Source organism: Acomys minous (genome assembly GCF_964271855.1).
Source record: "Acomys minous genome assembly, chromosome: 18".
In the NCBI taxonomy this organism is placed as follows: Eukaryota; Metazoa; Chordata; class Mammalia; order Rodentia; family Muridae; genus Acomys; species Acomys minous.
Genome location: NC_140501.1, coordinates 59,807,258 through 59,824,134, shown reverse-complemented (window position 1 = coordinate 59,824,134; position 16,877 = coordinate 59,807,258). Strand labels below are relative to the sequence as shown.

At 44.2% G+C, this 16,877-nt stretch overlaps 1 protein-coding gene across 1 annotated transcript; it reads right to left on the bottom strand.

The window, feature by feature from the left end:
- Nucleotides 1-697: 697 nt before the first annotated feature.
- LOC311589083 (uncharacterized protein) lies at nucleotides 698-11,304 on the bottom strand. Its single transcript, XM_084767386.1, has 4 exons — nucleotides 10,882-11,304; nucleotides 10,482-10,549; nucleotides 5,796-5,884; nucleotides 698-862 (listed from the first exon to the last, which is right to left on the bottom strand). The coding sequence occupies exons 1-4, from the start codon at nucleotides 11,266-11,268 to the stop codon at nucleotides 843-845; spliced, it is 564 nt and encodes a 187-aa protein (XP_084623512.1). The 5' UTR covers nucleotides 11,269-11,304; the 3' UTR covers nucleotides 698-842.
- Between the last annotated feature and the right edge of the window lie 5,573 nt (nucleotides 11,305-16,877).

The following is a 16,877-nucleotide window of genomic DNA, read 5'->3' as shown; positions in this document are numbered from 1 at the left end:
GTGATGCTTACTTCTGTGGCTCCTGTTCATGTCCCTAAGTTTTCCATCTCCAGGATTTCTTAAGTTTGTGCTTTCTTTATTGATTCTATTTCCATTTTTTCCTGTTTAGAATCATTTTATTCATTTCCATAACCTGTTTGATTGTATTTTCCTGTATGTTTTTTATGACCTCTATTTGCTTGATTGTATTTTCCTGTATTTTCAAAAGATTTATTTGTTTTCTCTTTAAAAGCCTCTAACATCTTTGTAATCATAGATTTACAGTCATTTTCTTGTGTATCAGCTGCATTAGGATATCCAGTGTTTGTTTGGGGTTCTAAAGGAGCCATATTGCCCTCGTTTTTGTTGATTGTGTTCTTACACTGGCCTTTAGTCGTATATCTGTTGCTGGCATTGGCTAGTTGTTCCTGGAGTCAGCTGGGATTTTCAGGCATGCAGGAGAAGCCCTGCCTAGATTGTGTGCTGTCTCGGAAAAAAACAAAAAACAAAAAAAGAAAGAAAAGAAAAAAACTTTTATTTTTTCATAGTTTTCCCTCAAAAATTTGACACATTGTATTCTTTTAATACAGGTAAAAGGTTATACTTTCTTCCTTTAGCACTGACACCAACCCCATCCATATAAAATAACTTTCTTCCTCTTAACTTGTTTAGAAATCTTTAGTCTAAAATTGATTGTTACTAATTTAGTTGCAGCAAAAACATTTATTTCTATGAATCAGGTCCACTTTGTCTATTTTATACATGGAATGGCTCCAGGAGAAGCTGTTTCTGACGGCCATCTTGTCCCAGGTGTCATCGTTTAGCTTAGTAGTCAGTGGCGTCATTTTGCCTCCTGGAGTTAGTTAGGAATCCTGAGGTCTCCCTGGCGAGAAGAGAACAGAATTAGACAGATGCTCATAGGAAGCAGGGATCTGGATAGGAATGATTTGCTTTAAACTGTGCCCCGGAATTTCCTCTTCTTGCTAAATGTTTCCAAACTGGAGCTATCACATGGCATCAGAAGTGTAGTGACGTTAAAGGAGAATGTGCTTTGCATCTTTGAGCTTCCATACCTTCCAAATAGAAAGCTAGCTAGCTTCAAGAGAGAGCATAGCAAACTCTCAGGCTTAAGTTGTTTTAAGAGATGCCCACTGCATTATGTCTTGTTAGGGAGCTAATGTTACTGGAGACCAGTGTCCAGGCTGGGTGTTCCCAGGTTCTCAGTTATTCAAAGAGTTGAAATAAAGGTACATACAGATTGTAAAAGTGGCAAGGAGACATTGAGACCAAAACCATAGAACAGGTCACAAAACACTGCACATGAGCCAAAGGCCATGGAGTAAAGTTACTTGTAGGCGTAGACTATTGCTTGGCACTTTTGATGAGATTTGAGAGAAGATTTGGTCAAAGTGCTACACATAAGTGGCTGTGGGAGCTCATTTGGAGTCATCTTTACTCGGTTTCCCTCTATCCAAACAACAAGGATGCAGAAAGAATGTACGGGGGTTGTGAAATACCAACGTTCAAACATGACTTGGTGATCGCACATGTTAACTCATAGCATCTACAGGTCTACACAGATTACAAGATCAAACCAGCCAAAATTCCAGCGTGGATATGTGAAGGGCCCCTTTGGCCCACCATTGGGAGTTATTGGTCTTAATGGCTGCCGAGGGAAGGAGAAAGGGAGGGAGGGTCACTTTCCTTTGGCCATGGCTGCTGGTAGATTGCCCATGCCACAGTGAATGGTCTCTCTGCTCTTGGCTATGGTTGACTAGATTGCTTCAAATTTCTGTCTTGAGTTCCCCACAGCTATGTGCTGTAACTGACTTGTAAGCCAAATAAACCCGTTCTTGCTCAGCTGCTTCTAGTTGGAGTATTTTATCACATCAACAGTTGGATGGAATTAGGGCAGACATTAATGCTGAGGTACTGAGAGACAATTCCTGTGATAAACCTGACCATGTTGGTTTTCCTGGTAATGTGAGAGAGATTCGAACTTCAGGCTAGAGAAACCATTGAACGTTGTGCATAGAGCATAATAAGCTATTCCATTGGGAGCTTGGAGCATAAGCATTCTGAGAGAAATGTGGACAGTGGAAGCCCAGCTCAGGACTTTTCAGAGCAACAAGGACTCCATAGAGAATTAGCATAGGGGCCATGCGCATGATTATTTTGTCCAAAAACCTGCCTTATTTTCTGCCCCAGTTGAACTGAGAGAAAGTCATGTGGCACCAAGAATTTACTCTATTTGTTAACGAAATAAGTTTCTGCAGTGACACCTTCTGTGCCCCATCTGGGACACCAACCAAGTATGTCCTCAGGATGGGCACACAGAAGCTAACAGCATAACTCGGCAGTATTAAAGCATCATGTTACTAGCTTTGATGGCAAAGTTGTGAGATTGTGGGGGTCAAAGATGGCAGCTGAAGCCAGACATACAGTCCCTGAAAGGCCAATATATTAAGCTATGAAGGTGAAACCACCATTGAAATGGAGCCCCTGGGATATTTGTGCTGCCAGGATTGTGGCAATGCACTATGACAAAAATCTCTCTTGCATCCTAAGAGAGACTTTGCCAGACTACACAGCCAGAGTTGTTAGTACACGTTGAAGTCACATAAGACTGCTACCCTAGTATGTACTCTCCCAGCTTATATGCTTGCTTTAGATTTCCCACATAATCAATGTTTACAACCTAACCTAATGCATTACTGCAATCTTAACTCCTTCACACTCTGACCCAGGACAATGCACTTACTGAAAGCCACAAATACAGAGATTAGAAGCAATCCTCTAAAATATGTCATAAAGGCTGAAAGCATCCATCTATGGATATTGATTGGCAAACAGCGACGTTTGTTGTCTGGGTCAGCTGGGATCAGTTGCAACCTGTGACTTAATCCCCTGTAAAATTCTCTTAAAGGTTTCTGTTACATACCCCATTCCTTACCCTATATGATGCTTTCTGCCCTGTTCAGAAAACACAGAGCAAAACCCTTTGTTAAGGACAGATACAAGAGACAGATTGGCACACACAGACATACAGGACAGGGACAGACACAAGGACAGATTCATAAGACCGTCTTCAGGCAGGCACAGACTCAGCTTTTATACAGCAGACAAACAGAAGACACAAGAGCATCAAGTAGAAAATTCAAATCTGGATTGGTTTTTTTGTCAAATGACTCCCAACGAGAAGTGCTTTTATTTCTTTCCTTAATCCCACACCAACGCATTACCAGTGACCTCAAGTTAATCACTAATTTATTTCATCCACAAACCAGGGCCATAGAACATATGTTACTGAAAACTAGAGGTGTGGAGTGGAGTAAGCCCAAGCCTGAAAGAGATGCCGTGTGTGCTGCAGGTGGCAAAGCTGGAGGGACGGGACCCAGAAGGCCACACTAAGATCCCCAGCTGGTGGGCATGGGGCTTGACAACTTGGTGCTTGCCTAGATAGATTTTGCATTTGCTCTGATATGATTGTTCCTTGTGGTGCCCTGACTCTTCCATTTGAGAGCAGGAGTCTTTACTCTGTGCCATTGTATGTGATGGAAGTGTGAAACTTGATTTTTATAGGAACTCACAGTTAACAGACTTTGGACTTTTTAAATAGCTGAAAACTTTTTAAAGATTATGGATCTTTTAAAGTTGGACTGTATTTTATCAGATTATAACAGGAGGCTTAAAGATGAGGGTAGAAAGTTATGGCTAACAGTGATGGGTCTGTGTGTCAACTTGATAAGGAGCAATGATTAATTCAATTGCCAACAATACACCTTAGAATCAGCTGAGGGATTATCTAGATCAGCTTCGCTTGGCACCCTGTCTGTAGGGCATCAATTGTCACGACCACACTAATGTCATGTGATGAGGGTCCGAGTAGGAGTGGGGGGGGGGCACCATCCATTCCCTGGGGTTACATCCCGACCTGTGCAAGAGAAGGCAAACAGGCAGCTACGCGTGTGTTAATTCTCTGCTCTTGGCTGTGCGTGCAACATGACTAGTTGGTTGTGAATGGCTGCTTCACGTTTCTGCTTTGGCTTTCCATAATGATGGATTTATAACCTGGATCGTTGAGTCAAAGAAACCTTATCTCCCTTTAGCTGCTTTTCATCAAGGTGTGTTTTTTTTTAATCAAAGCAGAAGAAATACATCTAGAATAAGGACTCTCCTGACAATTTTACTTGAGATCACAGTTTTGCCTTACCATGCATACAAACCAGTACCAGCTAGATTACCCCCCTTCCACCTTTGAAGAGGGAGCTGTATTAGGAACGCATATGGCTAGAAACTGTTCAACTTTAGTGGTCTTTAAAGAGAGGAGGGGCCAACTCCACTGCGTCAGAATGGAGTCTGCCCACACAGTAAGGGTCCCAGGTACCAAGTACATTATTAGAAGAGGGCTGTGTGCACAGCCCATACCAAGCAGCGTCCCAGGCCACTGAGCTACTCCTTATGCTTGCCTGCTTTACTAGGTCCTGCGGAAGTATCCCACTTACGGGAGGGTTGTGGTCTTAATAGGTAGTTAATAAAGTCTCACCAAGAATTGAATAAAAGAAGCCACATAGACTTTAGAGAATCTATATTATGCAACTAATGTAAAGGAAAAATATTCAGCAACTGTTACAAGATGCCATGAGACAGGGTTTCCCATTGAGTGTGACTTTCTCTTTCCCTATCTTGAAAAATCTAAGGTCCTCCCAGGGCAAAGAAAAATCCCATATTGGGGGGGAGGGGGCGGGCAGGGCGGAGGGACAATCAAGTCTCATCTGGCCACAGCTACATCATTCTGGAACTCCGGATTAATTATTTCTTAAAGGTCTAGAGCTCCCGGATCTAACGTTTCTCGGGACACTGCATTTGCTAACAGCGCCCAGGAGGGGCACAGTCTCCAGTTTTATACTGACGAACAAGCATCTGGAATTTGCTCATCATCTGCAGCTTGGACAAGTGCAGCTTCTGCTCTGAAATGTGCAGAAGCGCTGAGCCCTGTTCCTGGCCAGAACAGCCGCTGTTGTGGTTGTTATCTTGATGAATGTGTCATGGCAGATCCAAGTTGCAAGCCCTTCTCATAGGTCAACCACTGCCTGTGCACAGCGGGTTATTTCCTGTGAAAGGAGTTTGGGGAGCCTGGGTTTCCTGACTTGCTAATGGGGTGAGCTTTTTAAAATCTTACCTTCTCCATTCTCCATCCCAAAACTGTTATTGGATAAAAGCTGTAATTTTTTAAATATTTATTTATTATTATGTATCCAGTGCTCTGCCTGCACACACACCTGTAGGCCAGAAGAGGGCATCCGATCACATTATAGGTGGTTGTGAGCCACCAGTGTGGTTACTGGGAATTGAACTCAGGACCTCTGGAAGAGCAGGCAGTGCCCTTAACCTCTGAGCCATCTCTCCAGCCCCCAGAAGTTGTATTCTTAACTAAAGACAACTCATGCTATCCTGAGATAGTTTTCAAACAGACCTGATGCTTTTTAAAGACTTCCAACTTCATCTCTATATAAACTGATGTTAGTCATGTAGACCCCAACCCACAAGGACGAGCCTACATTTCCTGAGGCCTTTCAGTGTGGTGGGAACCCCTGAGAGAAATCGCCAAGGCTACTTATTTGCCCCTCCTAACCAGCTCCAGACTGCTGTCAGGTCTCCAGTTATGACAGGATTGTTGAGTGATCACACTGGTTAAGTTAAACCAAGTTCTCCAAGTGGTAAACTGAGTCCAGAGTCAAATTGCAGCCAGACTGGGTCTCTGCCCTGTCTTTTTAGGTGGCACCTCCACTGCTGCTGCACTTGCCAGTACTTACTGAGTGAAGGAGCCAAGCTTGACCAGGACTTGAGTCCCTTCCGCTTCACAGTTCCCAGTCTGTGCCTCTGGGTGCTTCGTTCCTGGTACCTGAGGAAACAGGGAGTGGGATTCATGGACAGTTCTAGGTCTCTTAGTTTATCAGGAGAAAGCTAGGCCATTATCCTGACAGTAACATCTTTAGGACACTGGTCCCACTCCTACCTATCTCTGGGGTCAGAGAAAGAGAAGAGGCCACTGAGGAAATGGACACAGTGATGCTCCAGGCAGCAATGCTGGCTGTGTCATCCTTTTCCTCAGTCTGTTGGGAAAGCAAAGCCCTGGCACTGCTGCACTGCAGGCGTGACAGGTAAACCCTCCCATGGAGCAAGAGTGACTCAGCCAGTCTGGTGAAGGGCAGCTGGCTTTGTGCTGGGGATGAGAGAACAGGGAACAGTTGAAGTGAAATATCAGGAGGATCTGGCTCCAACAGCGAAGGAGACAGTGTGAACAGGGTGCTCAGAGAAAAGTCTGGAAAAGAAGAAGAGCCAGGCATGGACATGAGGTGAGATAGTGGGGATAAGTGTGGATCAGAGTCAGGGGGCAAGACAGAAAACAGAAAAGATGGGACGGGATGGGACGGGACGGGACAGGACGGGACGGGGAGCTGACAAGACAGGACCATAGGCATAAGGTTATTATGTAGTGTAAATTCTGATATCCTGTCTAAATGGTATGTAGCCTCTGCTCCCCAGGTGTCCTCCTGTTATGGCAATAAAGCAGCTTACAGCCAATCGATGAGCAGGGATGCGAATAGGGCGGGACTTCCTGCCAGCCAGGGGAGGAGGAGTTAGAAGGGGATTCAAGAGGGTTCGGCCATGGGTAGAGCGCCAAGGAAGATCAGGAGGAAAGCTACAAAATGCTAGCATTGCTGGGATGTTCGCTGTGAGGAAAGCAGGATAGCATAGAGAGTTAAGAAACTGCTCAGATTGTGTTGTGAAGCCTTGTATTATAAAAGAGTCTCAATTATTTGTATAATAGCGGGGTTGAGAAATAAGCTAAGAGAAACAAACACTGGTTTATGAAAATAACTTCAACACAAGACTGGGTAAATGCAGGTGGAACAAGCACGGGGCAAAAGGATGGGAGTGGGAAATTGGATTTAGTACGCCATTTTGCCAGCATTCAGAAGACTCTCCAAACCTTTCTCTTCAGTAAAACAGAGTGACCTTGCATATGCCAGACCTGCTGTGGCAGTCACCTCCAGGTCACCTCTTTCTGTAGGGACTGACAGGCATTGTAAAGCACCATTGACTCCCTCTTGGTCAGGTGCATCAACCTGACCAACCAGGCAAGAGACCACTGTGTGTAGTTGGCAAGTGGGAAATGGGGGCTGTAAGATTCATGTGTGCATCTGTGATAACATGCACATCTCCGCTTCAGATGGCAGGGACAAGGCATGGGACACGGGCATAGGGAACGCATCAGTGCCGCAGGAGCACATCTTCCAAAGGCCTCTCACACCATTTATAGCACTGGCGACATGTGGCCATCGAAGAAGAGATGTTTCTCCCTTCCTAGCAAGCAGGAGGAATCTGTGGGCCAGGACGCAAGGGCAGTCTCCTCAGAAGGCACCAGCCTTTTATTTTAAACACGTGTGTGTCCCTATTCGAGCCAGTTTTCTCCGAGATGAGCAATATGAGGGTCGTCTGTTTGTTTGTGTGTGTGTTAGTTTTTATCTTTTTGTTCCAGAAGGCCATTTTGGTCATTTGACTGAGAAGTTAAATATGCTATACAGTTTTGGATTACTTATCTGCCACATCTGGCACTGTTTACTGCTTGTTGTTCCTATGGTGTGTTGCTCTTTTCTCAACACAGGTTGTTTCCCAGATTTACACAAGTGTTCTAGGCAGCCTTTTTTGCCTTATCAATTATGCCTCCTTCATAAATTTTTTTCCTCATTGCCCTAGATTTACAATCTGGATGCCGTATTCTGTAGCACTGCGTTCCTTGAGGCAATGGAATACATTGCAACTACAAAATGTTCATTCTGATTGAAAGTTGTCACATGATTAACTCACATGACAGTGAAGGTTTTTTTCCTGTAACATGTGTGAGTGTGCGTGTGTGCATTGTACTTGCATGTGTGTATGTGACTGTATGTGCGTGACTGTGTGACTGTGTGAGTGTATGTGAATATGTTTGTATGGCTTTGTGTTTGAGACTATGTGGAAGAGAGTTGTGTGTGTGTGATTGTATGTGTGTATGTGACTGTGTGTGTGATTGTGTGTGTGTGACTGTGTATGTGAGACTGTGTGTAAGAGAGTTGTATGTGTGTATGTGACTGTGTGTGCATGACTGTGTGACTGTGTGTCTGTGTGTGTGTGACTGTATGTGTATGTATGACTGCTTGTGTGAGACTTGTATAAGAGAATTGTATGTGTGTGTGTAACTGTGTATATGACTGTATGTATGACTGTGTGTTAATGTGTGTGTGTGCGGCTGTGTGTATGTTACTGTGTGTGACTGTGTGTATACGACTGTGTGTTTGTGTGGCTGTGTGTGTGGCTGTGTGTGTTGCTATGTGTATGTGAAGTGCTCTAATTGAATACTTGCTCCTCCATTGCCTTTCTTTTCCTTTTCTCTCTTGTGAAGTCTTCTAAGCATCGACTCATGTCCTCTCACAATTCCTACCACTTGTCACTACATCCCTGACCACTGTGAAAAGCATTTGTTCCACAATGTCTCCATTTCATGGCAAGGAAACTGAGTCATAAAAAACCTTAAGCAAATGCCTATGTCAACCCATACAATGACCAGAAAACCAGTTTTAATTGTTCTGTGCATCCCGCACACCTCATACAATTATAATGTTAGAACTGCATAATGCTTGTGAGAAATTATGTTTTCAGAACAAAATAGCCAGCTGGATCAGACCTCACATGAATCATTCCTCCCAGCATGATGGACACTGACATATTGCATCCTCCTAATTCCAGCCCTGGATGATTCTGTTGCTGGTACCCATCAGATTTGGACAGCATTGTAGAAAACTTCTGATCCAATTTGGACCACCATTTCAATCTCCTACTAAGCCTGGAATCTCTCAACATTTAGAAACTGAACCACAAAAATGAGTTCTATACATGTTACATTCATAGTGACTTGGCCATCTGCGTTCATGCAGTTTGAAGTAAATGTCTTTCCTGTCTTGTTGGGTCTAAATTTCCAAATGAAATTCAGTATCTATCCTAAGCAACCATTAGATTGCTTAACCATTCTCTCCAATTATTTGGGGCCCATCCCAAAGTATTATTTGCCCCAATTCAACCTGAAGAAACCTTAAGAGAACGATACCCCAATCCCTCAAAGGCGGGGGGGGGGGGGGTTGTTGTATAGGTTGCTGTTTGCTCGCTTGATCTACAAATGCTTATTCTCATCAAGAGGTGGTCATAAGTCATTATTAGTCTTATACAGAAAAAAAATTAGGGGAAATGCAGGAACCTCTCTCTTTGCCTTTATCTTGCATACATAGGCAAGGAGATGGGAACTGAAAAGAAAGAAAGGGAGATTTATGAACATAGAGGGAAGATAGAACAAAAGCTAGATGATTGAACCTACTCCTTAACTCAAGGCCTTAATTGTTACTTATAATTTCTAAGTCATTGCTATAGAATTTAGTATATTGATACAAAACATGGGTATGTCAAATACTTGGCAGATTTTAACACAAGAATATATATCCTAAGTCTAACAGATAGATATGACTCTATCAATACATGTGGTAAATTAGTTGAATAAGGTCTTCAAAAGCCTCAGAGACACACAGAATATGGCGTTTAAAGTTCTTACAATCTTCTTTGACAACAAGACAAGTTAACTCCTGACAACACCCAGCTGACCTCAAAGAAGATGATGAGCATCAAAGAGCCTCCTTATAGACCTGGCTTCAAAGGTGGCAAACCAGCCACTGGGAAAAATGTCCTTATTCCTGCCACAAACAGAATCTGCCTAAAAATGGGCAACTTAGATGCAGGCAGAGTCGATGGCCACACTCTGCCAAGTCAGGGTAAGCAAATCCTCAATAATTCCTGCCCTGCGAACAAGTCTGGCAGAGATATTAGGCCAGAAAGCTGACGATGAGGTTCCAAAGTTATAAGGCGTATTGAGTAACTGGTCAGGCAATAAACTGTCTTAAGTCAGTTTGTACATTTTGGAAGCTGTTAAGCCACACTGCTGGTTCACTCAGGAATTTAAGTTTTATTCCTTCTCAAGTCTCTGAGGGGCATTGAAGACAAGACAGTATAGTTTTATAACCAAGTTTAGCTGATTAGGGGATAAGATCGTTTTAGATCAAGATAAATAAGTTAAGTTATTAGAGTTGAGATAGGATAGATATTGAATCTCATTCAGAAATTTAGACACAACAAGACAGGAAAGACACTTACTTTAAATGGGACAAATGCAGATAGCCAATTCACTATGAATGTAACATGTATAGAACTCATTATTCTCATGATTGTCACGTTTCTCCCTGCTATACGTAGTTTGTTTTATACATGTGTAATAAAATAAATGCATATAAAAAAAGAATAGTTCCTACTCCTAAACCAAACCCAGAATCCAGGCTCAGGCCCAGCTAGCTCCTGGTACACTCAGAGGTCACCTGCAGCCTGCTGAGCCTCTGGAACACACCTACCACACTTACCAAGGATGTGAGGCCTCATCTGTTTCCTCAAATTTCATCTCTGTGTCTGAAGAATTCTTCCTCAGTCCCTGAAAGATATGCTGACATTGGAAAAACATACACATGCACACACACACACACACACACACACACACACACACACACACACACACACAGAGGCTTTCTAGTGACTGTAAACACCTTCTAGCACTCTGTTTCTCAAAAATCTCTAGGCTGTGTCTCAGTTGCAGCCAGATTGAGAGGTCAATAGAGAAAACAAAGCATCTGAGATGCAGGCTAACCGCTGCCTCCATCATCCTGCTTTGCCTGTGTTCACCTTACCAGGCTGCTAAGAAAACAACCATGGCATTTCTGAAGAAAACCCTCTGCCGGGATTTCTTGTTTGAGGTTTTAGACTTACCCAGTCTGGCTCAAGGTAGCTAGCTTTCTGGTGGGGGAGAGAGACTAGGGAACTTTCCAGCTGTGCTCTTTGAGGAGAGGCACTCCTGAGGGCAGCAGACCAATAGGAAGGGGGAGTGAGCAAAGCAGGGTGCTTAGAGGAGAGTTTGTCTAGACAGGAGGAGCTGGGCATGGCCATCATCAAGGTGGGGAAGTAGGAAGTGTTCCTCAGTGACGGGAAGGAAGTAGGATAGAAAACAGACAGGCTGTTGGTGCCAGAAGAGGGCTGAGGGCTGGGAGCCTGAGATGGGAAGAGGCGAGTGCTCTTGGGATAAATAGGGAGTGGAGACTTCTGAGGGGGAAGAGGATGGCGGAGACTTCCCAGAATCCTTGGATGCTTTCTTCCCATCTTCCCAGAATCCTGCAGAGCTGCCACTTTACTAGTGGCAGATAATGACTGAGCTTGGCCAGCCTTGCCGGGACAGTTATGTCACAGGTCAGCAATTACCTCATTCCATGACAGAATGCCCATTGTGAAGTGCAGGCACCCTCCCTCTACTCCAGCCTCACCTCCCACTTCACACCCCCTCCCTCTGCTCCAGCCTCATCCCCCACTTCACACCCCCTCCCTCTACTTCAGCCTCACCTCCCACTTCACACCCCCTCCCTCTACTCCAGCCTCACCTCTCACTTCACACTCCCTCCCTCTACTCCAGCCTCACCCCCCACTTCACACCCCCTCCCTCTACTCCAGCCTCACCTCTCACTTCACACTCCCTCCCTCTACTCCAGCCTCACCCCCCACTTCACACCTCCTCCCTCTACTCCAGCCTCACCTCCCACTTCACACCCCCTCCCTCTACTCCAGCCTCACCTCTCACTTCACACTCCCTCCCTCTACTCCAGCCTCACCCCCCACTTCACACCCCCTCCCTCTACTCCAGCCTCACCTCTCACTTCACACTCCCTCCCTCTACTCCAGCCTCACCCCCCACTTCACACCCCCTCCCTCTACTCCAGCCTCACCTCTCACTTCACACCCCCTCCCTCTACTCTAGCCTCACCCCCCACTTCACACCCCCTCCCTCTACTCCAGCCTCACCTCCCACTTCACACCCCCTCCCTCTACTCCAGCCTCACCTCCCACTTCACACCCCCTCCCTCTACTCCAGCATCCCCTCCCACTTCACACCCCCTCCCTGTACTCCAGCCTCACCCCCCACTTCACACCCCCTCTCTCTACTCCAGCCTCATTCCCCACTTCACACCCCTCCCTCTGCTCCAGCCTCACCTCTCAGAGAAACGGGCTCAGGCTCTAGGTGTAAGAGTGACCATGGCACTGAGCACTGAGCTGTGGGGCTGTCATAGGAGTCTTTGCCATTGGATAAAGCTTTCCTTCCTTTCACTGGTGGAGACTGGTCAAACATGTTTCATAGTGCAACACTTACCATCTGCACAAACCTCAAAGATCTCAACATACATCTAGATGCACTGAACCTGATAGAAGGGAAAGTGGGGAATAGCCTTGAACGTAACAGTGGGGAATTGGCATAGGAAAATATTTACTGAACAGAACACTGTTAGCACAGGCACTGAGACCAGCAAATAATTAACAGGACCTCATGAAGCTGAAAAGCCTCTGGAAGGCAAAGAACAGTATCATTTGAACAAAATGGCAGCCTACAGAATGGGAAAAGTTTTTACCAATTACACATCTGATAGAGAGCTAATACACAAATTATATAAAGAACTCAAGAAACTAGATATAAAGAAAAGAATGCAATTAAAAATTGGGATACAGTTCTAGAGAATCCTCAATAGAGGAAACTCAAATGGCTGAGAAATACCAAATACTACTTTTCTAGAAAATTAAATTGAATTAAATTACTCTAATGACATTTTGCTATATTCACAGATCAGTGCCTTGCTCTGCTATTATCAGAGAAGCTTCCTTCTGAGGCAGATAGGAATAAATACAGAAACCCACAGTTAGACATTAAGCAGAGAGTGAGAGACCTTGGAACACTCTGCCCTAAATGGGATGTGTCCATCAAATATCTCATTTCAGGACTCAAGGAACCCCACTGAAGAAGAAGAGGAAGGAATGTAAGAGCCAGAGGGCCTGGAGAACCCCAAGCAAGCCAATCCCTCCAAATCAACATGATGGAAACACACGTGACCTCAAAGACTGAGGTAGCATGCACGGGCTCTACGTGGGTCTCCACCAGTTGGAGTCCCAAAGCTGAAAGGAGAAGCTGTCTCCAACTGATAACCACATGCAAATGAACATTTATTTTTCTTCAAGGGAGTCTAACTGGAGAAACACAATACTCATAAGGGTAGGCTGCATGCCCAGCCATGAATGGCAAACAAAAAAATGAACGCAAAGGCATCTTTGGAGGTTCCTTGTCTCATAATGTCATGGCAGGACTCCTTTTTAAATTTTATTCTGTTTTTATTTTTATTTTATTCATATTTTTTCTTTTCTCTCTTTACCTTACCTTTGCATATAAATTATAGCTTCCTGATTAGTGTTTTTATGGGATTCCTGACTGTGTAAAATAGTGGGTCTCTGTTTCTTGTGCCTTCCCTTGGGATCTTATCATTCTGGTTTTGTCCACTCCCACTGCTTTAGTTTTAGCTTTATCTTTCATATTATTACCATCCCTTAGAAGCTCATTTGTTTTAGGGCAGGAGTCAGATGGGAGAGGAAGTGAGGAGGCCCTGGGCAGAGTAGAGGGAGAGGATACAATAATCAGAGAATGGTATGTAAAGGGGAAAGTCTGTTTTTCATAAAAGAAAATGCTGTATTGAAAAAAATTTGATGCAATGTATTCTGACCATGCTTTCCCATCTCTCATCTCTTCCCAGGTCCTGCTTGTCTTCCCACTCACCCAACTCCTCATCTAACTCCTCATCTATCTCCTCATCCAACTCCTCATCCAACTCCTCATCCAACTCCTCATCTAACTCCTCATCCAACTCCTCATCTATCTCCTCATCCAACTCCTCATCTAACTCCTCATCTAACTCCTCATCCAACTCCTCATCTAACTCCTCATCTAACTCCTCATCTAACTCCTCATCCAACTCCTCATCTAACTCCTCATCCAACTCCTCATCCAACTCCTCATCCAACTCCTCATCTAACTCCTCATCCAACTCCTCATCCAACTCCTCATCTAACTCCACATTCAACTCCTCATCCAACTCCTCATCCAACTCCTCATCTAACTCCTCATCTAACTCCTCATCCAACTCCTCATCTATCTCCTCATCCAACTCCTCATCTAACTCCTCATCCAACTCCTCATCTAACTCCTCATCCAACTCCTCATCCAACTCCTCATCTAACTCCTCATCCAACTCCTCATCTAACTCCTCATCTAACTCCTCATCCAACTCCTCATCCAACTCCTCATCTATCTCCTCATCCAACTCCTCATCTATCTCCTCATCCAACTCCTCATCTAACTCCTCATCTATCTCCTCATCCAACTCCTCATCCAACTCCTCATCCAACTCCTCATCCAACTCCTCATCCAACTCCTCATCCAACTCCTCATCCAACTCCTCATCTAACTCCTCATCCAACTCCTCATCCAACTCCTCATCCAACTCCTCATCCAACTCCTCATCTAACTCCTCATCTAACTCCTCATCCAACTCCTCATCTAACTCCTCATCTACCTCCTCATCTAACTCCTCATCCAACTCCTCATCTACCTCCTCATCTAACTCCTCATCTAACTCCTCATCCAACTCCTCATCTAACTCCTCATCTAACTCCTCATCTATCTCCTCATCCAACTCCTCATCCAACTCCTCATCCAACTCCTCATCCAACTCCTCATCTAACTCCTCATCCAACTCCTCATCTAACTCCTCATCTAACTCCTCATCCAACTCCTCATCCAACTCCTCATCTAACTCCTCATCTAACTCCTCATCTAACTCCTCATCTAACTCCTCATCCAACTCCTCATCTAACTCCTCATCTAACTCCTCATCTATCTCCTCATCCAACTCCTCATCCAACTCCTCATCCAACTCCTCATCCAACTCCTCATCTAACTCCTCATCCAACTCCTCATCTAACTCCTCATCTAACTCCTCATCCAACTCCTCATCCAACTCCTCATCTAACTCCTCATCTAACTCCTCATCTAACTCCTCATCTAACTCCTCATCCAACTCCTCATCTAACTCCTCATCCAACTCCTCATCCAACTCCTCATCTAACTCCTCATCTAACTCCTCATCCAACTCCTCATCTAACTCCTCATCTATCTCCTCATCCAACTCCTCATCCAACTCCTCATCTAACTCCTCATCTATCTCCTCATCCAACTCCTCATCCAACTCCTCATCCAACTCCTCATCCAACTCCTCATCTAACTCCTCATCCAACTCCTCATCTACCTCCTCATCTAACTCCTCATCTATCTCCTCATCCAACTCCTCATCTAACTCCTCATCTAACTCCTCATCTATCTCCTCATCCAACTCCTCATCCAACTCCTCATCCAACTCCTCATCCAACTCCTCATCCAACTCCTCATCCAACTCCTCATCTAACTCCTCATCCAACTCCTCATCTAACTCCTCATCTAACTCCTCATCTAACTCCTCATCTAACTCCTCATCTATCTCCTCCTCCAACTCCTCATCTAACTCCTCATCTAACTCCTCATCTAACTCCTCATCCAACTCCTTATCTCTTCACAGGTCCTGCTTTCCTTCCCACTCATCTAACTCCATGCCTCCTTTCTCCATCTCTTTATAAAGCAGACAGACAAAATCAAACAAGAAACACACAGGCACACATACACAAAAGCAATATCGGTAGAAAGACAAAATTGGAAACCAAAGTATACAAACAAAACAAACGCCACTAATAAATAAAAAGTATTTAGAGACCAAAAAAAACTACAAAAATACTACTGAGTTCATTTTGTGTCACAGTATTTGAAGTACACTGCCCTTCTAACCTCATTCACTCCACCTCTTCACACTTGTTGCCTCTGCCTCCTGTGAGGAGATATGAGTAACAAATGGTTTGCTAACTAAGGTAACCCAACTAGTAACTTGTATCCAGTTTTAAATCTGGCAAGTTTAAACCCTTACCTTGCCCTCCCCTCCTAAGCCACCTGTCCGTCCCTGCTGGGACTGACCATGTTCACTAAATCCATGAGCCTCACTTACTAGGAGCTCTGAATCCCACCACCTTCATGAAGCAAATTACCTTGAAGGAGGACTGGAGAAGGTGGGAGGAGTTGCCCACTGTGAGTAAATGCACTTCTCAAAGGCTTTACTCCTCGTGTCTGTAAGTCAGAGGCATTAGAGTTGACTTTTTAACAGGATTGCTTCCACGGGGAGGGAACTCTGGGAAGGATGGTCCATCCATTGATACTAAATGCAGATGGTGGTGGTGTTTAAACCCATATTCACAGACAGCCGATTCAAATTTTCCTATGAAATTCCTTTCATGGGTAACTTTAAAGGTAAATCTAAGGTAAGCACTGCTCTTACATGGGCCTACAACACTGTTGTGAGCAGTGCAAGTTGGTGTAACAGTGAAGTGTGCTGGGCCCATCAGTCTTTGAATTTTAATTCTTGGCTGTTGTTAATCTCCCGTGAGATAGGCCTCTTTGTGACACATCCCTTTACCTTCTTCTCTGACTTGTAAAATATTTTAAACTTGCCTCCTTCCTACTACTGTGCCATTTGTCTTGAGCATCCATTTGTTTATTTATGCTCATTTTATTCAGTTACTGCATTCATAGGTATGTGTAAGCAATATCCTTTTGCTACTGTTTAGGGCAAAATTGTTATGAGATCTATCAAGAATAAAAAAAAATGTGAACTGTGTTTCACTCATTTATTATCTCATGATTTTTTTTGTCATTCTGAAGTTTTGAATTGCATCAACTTTATTGTAACACCTTTTTTTCTTTTTCTTTTTTTTTTGTTTGTTTGTTTGTTTTTTCCAGACAGAATCTCTCTGTGTAACATTAG